Source organism: Geospiza fortis, unplaced genomic scaffold (assembly GCF_000277835.1).
Source record: "Geospiza fortis unplaced genomic scaffold, GeoFor_1.0 scaffold279, whole genome shotgun sequence".
NCBI lineage: Eukaryota > Metazoa > Chordata > Aves > Passeriformes > Thraupidae > Geospiza > Geospiza fortis.
This window is the reverse complement of record NW_005054352.1, coordinates 3664642-3676769: the sequence shown is the minus strand read 5'-3', so window position 1 is coordinate 3676769 and position 12128 is coordinate 3664642. Positions and strand designations below refer to the sequence as shown.

Genomic DNA, 12128 nt, shown 5'->3' with positions numbered 1-12128 from the left:
AGTTCTGCCTGCTCTTTGTTAGGATCCAGCAGGTAAGAGATGCCTCTGACTGAGTTAAGGTGCAAACAAGACCAAAATCAATAGTACAGATTTTATTTAATTGTTAATGTGGGGTGGAGACAGCAATAGGAATAGGAGGAAAAGGGAGAAGACAAAGAGTGAGAGATTCAGCAAGAGATACCACTGCATGGATTCCTCTGGAATCCTGCTTGTTCCTCTTCACACTGATTCGCTCAGTCCTGGGGGTCCCAAAGTGTTCTTCTGGAGATATCCCTCATTTCCAGGTCCCCACTATCCATGAGGCGTAGATGCTGTGCCCACAACTTGGAATGGCACGTGTGTAAGCAGCTGTTTCCTTTCTCACCGTTTGCCATGGAGGGAATTTTTGCCTGGATAGGTTAACCAGATCTGCCTCACCAGGCCTGGCATCTTCCTGTTGTTTCCACCCGCACTCTTCCCACTGTCTGCGCAATGGAATTTGCCTAATGTGCTGTTCCAAACCTTCACCTCCATTTAGGTCTGGTATTAATGCCTCCCTATTTGCCATCTGTGCTTTTCTTAAGTTCCTGTTGTGTGGTGGCTTATTAGAAGAACTTACTGTTTTCCCATAGTTAGAGGCAGTTCACTGTGCTCTTGAAGCCTTGAAGATCCCACCCTGATCCCTGTAGAGGCAGCACAAATCCAGCAGGACATGCAGTGGGATTTATTGGGCTACCAGTCAATGGCAGCTCTGGATTTGAAAGCTGGTGTATCTGGAGCCATTGTCCGGTACCATTTTGATACTAAGTCCTGCATCAGAAGGATACACAGTATTTGGCAGCAATCTATGATTTCTTTCTGACTCATGCAGAACTAATTTTCAGTTACACAAATTACAGAGGGAAAAGAGGGGGGGAAAAACTCACTTAAATATTGTTCATTTCTTTTGGCCATTTCTTTGATCCATGTTTTTTATCCGAGAGGAAAGTGGTGTGTCTAATGGGAAACTCTAATATTTTATGAAACAGTGAGACTTAAAGATCTTCTTAGGCAATCAGTACTTCAGCAGAATGAAACAGTGTTGCAACAGAAGGAAAATTATACACCAATTATTTACCCAGTCAGGAAAAGTTATGCTCCATAACATCAAAGAGCTTCAATTAATAAAATAATAGAGAGTGAAATGTTTTTTACCAAGACAGAAAATGTTTATTCATCAAAATGCCACAGGCTAAGAGTTGGAGACTGTATTTAAGATTATAAACCCAGAGCAACACATGTATGTGACTATATGTGACTGATTCTAGAAACACACATGAAAAAAATAGCTGTGTAATGCTTATGCAAATTTAAATGAGTTGTTGCAAGTAATTAACTGATCCTTACTATCCTTCAAATAATGTTTTCTGTATTGTTGGGAAAATATTTTTTCAGCCTGACTATTCCCAGCTCATGTATTTGTTTGTTTTCTGTACTTTTCCCAATCTCCAATAGTGCTGCTTATTTTCATAAACTTCAGAACTCTTGCATGGGTTTCTTTATTTGAAAATCTTTTTGCAAGGATTCAAAGCAAAGATGGCTGAGATGGCAACTTTGAATTTTTTTTTCCCCAGTAGTATGTATGATTAGCAGTCTTCTGTATGTATCAGGCTAACTGAATCTTGAAAATTAAGTTCTCTCTGTTTTATCTTTGGCATGAATTCCAAGGAAATTGATATGCAGGGTTAGCAATACAGAACTGTTAGAATCTTCTTACTTATTCCAACAACTTCTTTATACGAAAGATTAGGGCACAAGAAAATGGATTAAAAAGGAAAGGTTACCTGGAAGTGGGGTAACAGTGCCACAGAAAAGCCTGACAGTATGTAACGGGGAGGGGACAGGAATTCTTTCAAAGCACAGGAAGTCCACAAAGACTCAAAAGGGAAAAATGAATTAGTAGGAGGCAGTGCATGTGAGGTATTAGTTGTCTTGTAGAAATGCTCTCTTCTCACATACTGTTTTGCTGTGTTTCATTCTTGACAGAAAGCCTGTGTAAATCTTGCTTTGTGTTCAGCTGCGCCACATTGGGTGCACAACAGCCACTATATGCCTTTGCACGTGCAACCCATGAAACAGGATGCAGTTCTAACCACTACAGAAGGACAGGCGGGAAAAAATGTCATAGTTCCAGGCTCTGAGCAGCTCTGTTAGAGATTCATACTGAGAGCTTACCCCTAAGTTCCCCTTTTCTGTGCAACCTAAGGGCACCTGGGATTCAAGAGGGGCAATTCAGACAGGTCTGTCACATGATATCTAAAAACACTGGAAGTAAACTTACTTTTTAACTCTGGCTGAAAGTAGGCTTATGACGTTTCACAACATGGGGATTTTATCTATAATAATTTGGCATCTTACATCTGCCACTCTAGTCCTCCTTGCCTTTATATATATCTGAAACAAAAACTGATGACAAAGGAAATCTGAGATTTATTCAGAATTTCAAGGGGAAAAAATTTAAAAATCAATGGAATGAAATAGGAAATGCATACATGAATAGATTATCAAAAGGAAATATTTTTTCATTACTTAGTGCCTCCAGCAACCTTCTTCCCTTCTTTAATGACATGGAACAGTCTGTGCCTTATTACTTCTTCCATTTAATCTTGTTAATGCAGTCTGTTAAGACTCCACTTTTGCAACAGCACAGGTGTAACTCTGAGTAAGTAGGCTAGTAGGAAGACTACTGTTCTGCTCCTGTAAGTCTTATTTATTTACAACAAAATGTGTGATATTCAAACCAATGTAAAACTTAATGCAACTGGTGAGTTGAAATATTTTTATTCTTCACTTCCTTTACATTATGGGACATTACAGTGAAAAATAAAGAGGGGGATATTAAACATGTTGTACGAGTCTACCCTTGAGACAACTGTACTTGGAATTTTACTAAGATTATTTCTTCCTACTGTCTTTAAAAGATGGCAGATTAAATTGGTAAGTAGACAGCTGGTAAGTACAACATTTTTTCAAACAGCAACAGATGCAAATCCAAGAATATCTCCAGCTGATTTAAATGCTTTTCAGAAGATGGAGCAAAGATTTAAATAGGAATGTGCAAAAGTGAAAATCCATAGTGATAATCAAAAAAATGAGGAAATATGAAGAAGTTCAGGAAGTTTTAAGAAGGCAACATCAGAATGATTTCAGAGGTAGAAATCACTATTATTTGTTTTTTATTGCTTGTGTCTCTCATAATTTTGCCTTGTAGGACTTATATTGTGTTTAAAGTAAGGTATTGCAAGAAAAGTGGTGCAGGAAAGTGGATTGGAAATTGTTCCTTTGACTGTGATGGCAGCCACACAAAGTCCCAGATAATGCAAGTTAGACTCTCATTTTGCTGCAGTGCTCTAATCTCACAGTGCAGCAGTCCTCATTTCCCTTGAAGATTTTGCATGGTGTAGACTGGTGTAGGTTTGAGTGTTACTGCAAGTGTAGGAATTTGTGGACATTCAAATGAATCTGGGCAGGTAAAGGGGGGAGGAGATAAGGGATGCAAAGATTGTCAGTGTGCTGCAACTGCAGTCTGGTAGCAAAAAGCTGGAGAAGAGGGTGCTGCTACAGACAGAGGTGAAAATAACCACTACACCCTCCTTCCACTATGGGATGAATTGAGTTTTAAGTTCATTTCCATCCCACTCCAGTAAGCAGTAACACTTGGCCGGGTGTGAGGAAAGGTAAGGTTGTAGTGATCCCGCAGACTGGAAAACAGGTCTTCACAGCGTGTTCCTGCAGCATCTTTCTCTGTGTTGCTCAGCTTTGTAACTATAGCAGAGACCTGTGCATATCTGACACAAAAAACAAGTCCTGACTACTGTATGACCATTTCAGCCAGCTTCAACATGCAAAATGGACTGTAAGTATTTATCATTGTGTCTGAACTCTTCCTTTGCAGAGTTCATTAGTCCATTTATTCAGAAGGGAAAAGAATGCAGATGTGGATGGTTGTATTCAGAAAACAGCAGGTCAGCAATACCTGGCACACTCTAAGTAGCTTTCTAAGTAAGGAGAAGTAGAGAGGGAAGGTAATATGTCCTGCTAAATGCCTGATATATTATAAAATATTTTAATTATTAAATTATTAACTTTTATTATGAAATTATGACAAACATTTTGGCAGAGTAAATATTATGAAAATTATGAAATTTGATTATGAAATTATGATAAACATTTTGGCAGAGTAAATACTAAGTATAATTCTTATAGGAAAGAACTTTGCTGTGTATTTTCTGTGTAGGCAGCTATTTTTTGGCCAAGTGCACTTCCACTGTTTTAGAGTGTTGCATAGACAACATGGCCACCACTACTCAGTCATCCTGACCAGCTTATATAAACATTAGCTAAAGCTCCTAGAGATTATTTGCAGAACATTGTATCTGATGAAGTCAAATATAGGATAGCTTGGGTAGTATAATATTTGGGATTAGCATAATAATCTCTTTAGGGAAAGTGTGCAGTATCAGCAGAACCATTGCTTGAGTCTTTGAGGGAAACAGAAACTGTACCGTAATAATTCAGCATATATTATATACTTAAATTTTTCTCTGTGAATAGGGCAAGTTTCTGAGCTCTTTAGGGGGCCCAGGATAAGGCCTTGATCATTTAGTTAAATAACTTTGATTTAACTCACATGTGGAGCCCAAATAATCAGTTTGGCAACATGTTAGTGTTGTGTAATGGCTTGTGTTGCTGTAGTATCATCCTTTGAAGTTACACACATAATTTCCATGAATTTGAATTACTGGGGAAAAGGGTTTATGGTTTAATACAGAGATGATCATATTGAGAGGCAATGAAAATGCTTTTATACAGATTTACAGAGTGCTAGGTGAGCCATCAGAGTTTACTGATCCTTTGGCACTTTCTGACCTCTATGAACACAGACTTTCAGGGATTGCGTTTTGAGCCACAGCTTCTGAAAAGGCACCTGAGCTCTGTCTTTTGGGATCTGGACAATGGGCTGTACTTTGTGTTATTCCTCACTGCCCAGCAGAGGATACAGGCAGTTCTGCTTCTCTTCTGCTGCCGTCCTTGCCTGTGAACCATTCCAAAAAATCTGGGAAAGCCCTGACACTTCTGTTTGTTATGCACTTCAACCACTCTGTTTGGTCCAGATTAAAGAAACGAAAGAGCTTCTAGGTAGCAATTTGTGTACCTTTGTCAGATTCCTAATCTCTTAGTGTTTCACTGAGGGCTGGGCTGACATTTGTGGCAACAAAGTGTACAGTATTTTTCTGGAGTCCAGGAAATTGCATCACCAATCTTGCAATAACACAGTGGAAATCCAGGAGTTTTGTTAATTTACAAATTCACAAAATTTTTATAAAAATACAAATTATTTTAATTAATTGAAATAATCAGGTCTGCAGAAAATAAAAAATCTTGTGATCCAAAATATATCATTATCTCCAACATTATATCACTGCTCTTAAAATTGTTGTCTTTTTTTTGCTCACAACTGGCTTTGCTTCACAGAGAAACATCCAGCCTTTGCAGAGGCTTGAAGTCTTTGCTCCTATCTAAGTTATGATAAAAAGCTAAGGGCCCAAAAGTGTTTCTTTTAAAAAGAATGTATCTCTTGCTCTAATAAAAGATATTAAATCTATCTGAAATTCTCATCTCATCTGTAACCCTGGATCATCACAAATGTAACAACTTTCTGATATTCATAAATTGTTAAATTATACTGCTAGATCCACTGTACTTATTACACTTAGGAAAGGAAAGAAACAGTATTTGAACAAAACATTTTTTCTTACTTCAGTGCTTATTATCACTTAAGGTTGTTATACTGTGCTCATTTTTTCTCCTTATAATTTCACCTTCTCTGGTGAATATAAAGGCAAGTATATAATTCTTTCCAGACTTGCTCCAAAATTACTGTGTAGCAATAAGATACAAAAAGACGAGATAATATGAGCAGTTTTAAATTACCTTTTCAGCTGTGGAGCAGCCATAATCATTTGAACTCGTATTCAGCTATTTCAAACCATTTGACAATGTTCAGTAAACATTATTATTGCCATGGAACTCAGGAAGACATCTTCCTGGAAGACATATTTACAGTGCAGATATAAGCATATTTCTTCATATACAAAAAGGCTAATATACAGCACATAATTTTAAAACTTTTTGTCACTCTACAATCATCATCACGCATATTTCTAAGGTTTGATCTTTTGTTTTAATAGATTTTAAATGCACACAATAAGGATGCAGAGGGTAACTACATAAAAAATTGCAGAATTGATCTGTAAGGGGAGCTGGTATACAATTCATCGTAGTTTGCTTTGGGTTGGATTGGGTTGGGTTTTTTTTGGGGTTCTTTTTGTTCATTTTTTCCCCACTGGAAAGTCATGAAAGAGGAAGGAGAAAAGAAAACATACTACCAAATAACCTTCCAAGTGATATTCGTTATTAACTAAAAGAACTTCAGCTAGGAGTGTGAGACAGTGAAAGAAATCAGACGTGACTATTGCATGCACTTATTGGAAAAGACATTCATTTTTTCACTAATGTACCCAATTTCTATTTTGAGCAATGATCTATCAGATCATCTGGCTATTTCTCAATAGCCAAATTCTAGGGCTATTGCTTACTTTGATACTCAAGACACATTTTTATATATTATGTACAGATGACATCTAATATTTGTGTCCAGTGAGACACAGAGATATACAAGCACTGCTGCTTCTTGAGATTTGTACATCTGTGCTCATGAGATGTACTGGCTTGAGAACCATCAGCTTTGCAGAGTCTCTGTTGCTATAACAAATCCAGGGGCCATACCCACAGTCAGAGTTTAATGTATCTCTGTGCAAAAGTGCTGAGATTTTATGAAAACATTAGTTTTCTGGGTTAACTGTGCCGTATGGGTTTCCTCTAATGCCTCATTTGGGTTATGATTGACAGCTAATGTATCTACAGACATTAATTAACATTATCTGGAATTAATTAACTTGCTGAGATATTACTAACTATATAGGTCTCACTGCATGAGGTATGACAGAGGCTCTAAACATAAGTAGTATCCTCAGCTGTATATTTTCAGATTATTAAATGCAAAGCGCCTAACATCTTGCTGAGAAGCTAGAGAACATCTATTCCAGTAGCAAAGGGGATGCCAAGATCTCATTGCCAGCCTAACTTACCATGGAAATTTCTACTGACAGTTACATGCAAGGAAAAAAAGCATTTCCTACTCACAGAGGTCAGGATAAAAAAGGCAGAGTTGGCAAGTAGATAAAAATGGTGAATGTACTTAATTTGAAATCAGTTAGGAACAGAAACATGAAAGTGAACTAGGCCAACGTACCAGCAGTTTTCAAGGAACTCCAATAAAAGGATGATGGGAGTTCTTGAAAGGTGAAGCAGTTGTTTTTTTTCACTATGAGTTTTCTGATTAGCCTTGATGCTTCCAAGTGCAACCTTTCTTGGATTTACAAATTGGAGAAAGGACTTCCTTTTCAAAGTTTTTTCCTGGCATGCTTTATTAGCATCTTTTGATCAAGAACTAAATACTGAAAGCTCAAGTCTTTATTTCCCCTTAAACCAAAGCTACAGGTCTGTGAGATTATAGTCCTGTCTTTCTCAAGTGAAGTTCTTCAGGTATTAAACTGAAATTATATAAAATATGACCTTTGTTTTTCTCTGTTAGGCACCATATGCATGTGAGTGACAGTCCCCACAAATATACATCTGACACATTAGCTGCCTTGTTGACTCTTACCTTCCTTTCAAGAGGAATTCAGAAATCTGACATTCCTAATTTCACCCACATAACTTTTGAAACCTGATTATTTTCCTGCCTTCAGGATTTTTTTGTCAATGTGTAATATTCTATTGGTGAAAAAAAGAAAACCCAGCAGTGTGCTTTTGATTTTTCTTGCGGCACATTTGAGTTAATGTTTTGTTTGAAGATGTTTCTAATTACTGATTTGTTTATATGTAACTGTTCATCTCAAATACTTGAGATCATTTTAGATTTACTTCCTTGATAGAATTACACCCTACTTTCTGTTTTCATGAGAGACTGAATTAGATTCCAGGTTGTTATCCCATCATCTGTGGATGAGAATTACTAGTCATGTAGAATTAATTTATTTCCATTGTGGCATTACGTTTTCTAGACTGTCCCATAAAACTGGAGGCAGTTTCCTGTCCTAAAGAACTTTCAACTTTAGTATAGAATAGGAGATTAATACTGCAGAGACATGACTCTGTGGTACTGAGGAAGGATGCTACACTGTGCAGCATGTATACAAACAATATAAATGTATTCTTAGCCATTAGGGTGATAGTGATTTTGCAGGCTTTTGTTGAGTGGTACATCTCAATGTACTTACTGGAAAATTGGACAAGTGGGCTCAGATTGAGACTTGCTTGAAAAGAGGTGGGAGCCATTTTTTTTCTTATAGTATCAGAGGAAAATGGGTGAGAAGACAAGTGGAAAGGCTTTCGAAGTGGAGCTAAGTGTTTTTGCTCTAATTCCTTCTTCAAGTTTATCAAGTTGGGATTTGTCAGTTCTGTTCCTGTGCTGGTGAAAGCTACCATTGTGGCAACTCCACTATTGTTTGTTCATTAAATTTTTGCCCTCAATATTTAGGAAGTGGCACTTGGTCAATGCATTTTATATTTTTAAGGAGTTCAGAAGAAAGCTACTTATTTTATAATAGCAGTAAAGAAAGTTAGATATTCAGCTCCCTGAACTGTTTGTTGGCTTAATAGGTGAAGGGAGTAAGAAAAATAACATAAGATCATAGGTGGACAAATAAAACCAGAATGTGCAAAAAGTGTAGTACCCTGTGTCAACTACTAATGCCAAGGCGGTGTGTTCAATCCCCATACAGGCCACTCACTTAAGAGTTGAACTTGAGGATTCTTGTGTGTCCCTTTCAACTCAGAATATTCTGCAGTCTGTGACCTGTGATTATATCTGCAAAAGAAACATGGTATGCTCTATGTTCATTACAGTATCTCAAGACTCTTCTGGGAATACTGTGGTTTCTTTTTTATCTGGCCTGTACAATAAGATTTCTGTTAGGAATCCTGAAACTGTTCGGCTCTTTTATTAAAGAAATGTCAGGGACAGTAGCAAAATACACTTTTCTAAACTTGTTCAAATGCCTTCTGTGTCCTAAGGATGTCTTTTCTGTGAGTTCTCTTAACGAGAAATGGTTGCAATTTCCTAGACAAACCTGAATTTACTAATTTATAGAATGGTTATATTCAAATAAAGGTCTGAATTAACTGAAGAGTCGAAAGTCTAAAATATTTTTTACATATTAATTGAAACCCAAAGCTTTAGCATTTAGGGACTTGATCCACAAATACCATGAATGTAGAGCTTATAATTGAGACTCATGCATGGAGTTATTGTTTGCTTACAGTAAAAAGTACTGTGCTAAATGCAATCAGTTTCTCAGGATAAATTCTTCTCTCTCTATTCCTATCAGAATTTCAAATGGTATATGCAAGTCACATTAAAAGTACTTTGGTATTTTTGTGGTGGTTTTTTTTCTCTGTCTTGTCTTTTCCTGCAGATTTCTTTCTATTCTCATTGTAGTTCCTGCCTCTGACATGGACATATGTCAATGTAACATAAAGCAGCACATGGTCCCAGAGCTGAGACCTTCTCCATCCACGTGACTCTCAGGCAGACACCCGGGAGCAGTTACTCAAAGTAGCCTCACAAACAGCAGCGCCTGGAGGCACAGATTTAAGGGCCATAAGGCATAGGAATTTTTGAGCAGGACCAACCTGGAAAAATTTCCAAAGAACTGCAAGTGCTTCTCTATTAAGGAGTTCCCTCTGTTCCCTCTAACATGGATTAGGAGCAGTTTTAAAACTGGTTTACTTGCCTGAACCTAAAATTATGCTAGATCAGAAAGAGTATGTCAGGAAAATGAGCTCACAGTGGGGAGCTAAAGTCTCTTCAGCCATCCATATAAGTTCCTCCTGCCTGGGTTCCTTGGAGTATGCTGTCCCAAGGGAATAGTTAATTGACTTTCCAAAGTGGAGGGCCTGCTAGTGTTCCCCCTGTGCAGTTTACCCCTTAAGCCTCTACACTAAATAGGAGGATAAAGGAGTAGGGTATGCAATGCACCTTTCGGTGGGAAGTGTGGTGGTGGTAGCTCGCTGGGACACAGTACTGAGTTTTGGTTAACTACAAGGTGGTAGGAGGACGGAAGTGGTAGGAAGATAACTTGTGGCTTCTGCTAAAAAAGACAAATGATAATCATAAGTAGAAACAGGACATAATCCATGATATGTGATTATATTTTCACAGTATCCACTGTGCAAGCATATTTAGTGCTTAGCTTACAATTGCAGTAATTTTTAAGCATCTGTTTTTTCCAGGTTTTTTAATCTTTTCAACAGCCCACAAGTTTGAAATGGGATGCTCTTTTTAGGATTGGCATCTGGACAATAAACTTGCTTCTCTGTCTCAATCCATTTTAGAGTTAAGTGTGTCTTGTTAAATGTACTAACAGTTACCTATCCTTGTGCTTGGGCTAGCTGTACTAAAACAGCTTTTCTACTCAAGGATTTGATGGATGACTTGAGTTGCAGAGAACTGCTGCTGTTCCTGCCCTGGGCATGGAGAAACAGCATCTGCCAGGAGTGCTTTGCAAGTGTGATGCTGCCTCCAAGTAGGAGGAGAATAGCAGGGAGGCGTGCATCCTACACAGAAGAAAATGAAAGAGAGAGAAAATAAGTTTAACATTTCTTCTCAGTTCATCTGACTTAAATAAATAAAGGCACAGTTTTTCCTTATGTGTCTAAGTACTCTTACAGCATAATCAAAGGAGAGATTCAAAGTAATTGAGGATTCAAAAAACAGGATTCAAAGTAATTGAGAGAATCAAACAGTTGTGTTAACAAAAAAAAATTGAAAGATAATGAAATGTGTTTTTCTTCTCAGAATCAGACGACCACAATGTTTATAAAAGGATCTGAAGCACATCCATATTAAACATTTAAACATTAAATATCCATATTTAAACATTTAAACGTTAAATATCCATATTTAAATATTTTTCAGACTGTACCTGACTCTCCCAGCACATACTACTGGCTACCTAAACTCCTTCTGGGGGCCTTGCTTGCCAATGACCCAGTGTTTAAACAAGTAGTTTGAAGAGAGGGAGATTAAGCAAGCTTTTACCTGCCTGTCTATGACAGTGGTATTGGTATCTTCATGTCTCAAACATAATTTGAAGAAAAGGAAAACTTCATCATCTCTGCTCTTCTTTAAAAAGGGCATCAAAATACACCCTGTATCTCTGCCTCAGAAAAATGGAAAGTCACAAATATTTGAAGTATGTCGGAAAGGACAATCCAGTTTATTCTTTAGGACCCCTAATGACTGTCATTAGCAATAATAATTATAAAATTACCCAGTAAAAAAAAAACAAACTTAAAAAAAGGAATATGAGAAAAAACTTACTAATTTGTGAGACATTTTAAAATGTTGAAGAGTTTTGTGGGATGTGGCAGAAACTGCATAATGTGAAGCATTTAAAATTTTTCAAACAAAAGCATTCAGAAACAGACATACAATACAAAGCATTTTTGTATTGTTGGGGTTCAACTGGTTATCTACTCTCTATTTCTAAAGATCCCATTTTGAGGAAAAAAAGAAATTAAATACAATTATATACCCAAAATATCTGTCTTGTTTTCTCTTTCAGCACAAATTGAAGTGATACCATGCAAAATTTGTGGTGATAAATCCTCTGGAATACACTATGGAGTCATCACATGTGAAGGCTGCAAGGTATGAGATTTTAATACAGCATAGTCATTATCATTTGCATTAGCCTCAGGCACCTCTGTACAATGATACATTCTTACAAGCTTTCAAACAAGTGGTGCCAAAGGCTGTAAAGCCTACTGATGATAAAGATGCATTTCATGCCTTATTTTCCTAGTTGCTTTCCATTTTATCAAATAGTCTTTAGAGCTACCTCCTTGTTTGAAACATGAATTAATTACATCTGGTGCAGTATAAGTGCTGACACCAATAGAGGCTGGCAACTGTAAGTCACACCTGTTCTACCTTAAATCAGCTTTGAAGGAGGTGGATTTCTTACCTTGTTTCCTATACA

General features: G+C 37.2%; 1 protein-coding gene across 1 annotated transcript in view; it reads left to right on the top strand.

Annotated features, from left to right (window-relative positions):
• The first annotated feature begins 691 nt into the window (after positions 1–691).
• The window catches only part of RORB (RAR related orphan receptor B), a 49827-nt gene continuing 38390 nt past the window's right edge, over positions 692–12128 (top strand). The window contains exons 1-2 of the mRNA XM_031058944.1: positions 692–809; positions 11652–11797. Of these exons, the coding sequence (XP_030914804.1) occupies positions 692–809; positions 11652–11797 (264 nt within the window). The remainder of the gene's footprint in view (positions 810–11651; positions 11798–12128) is intronic.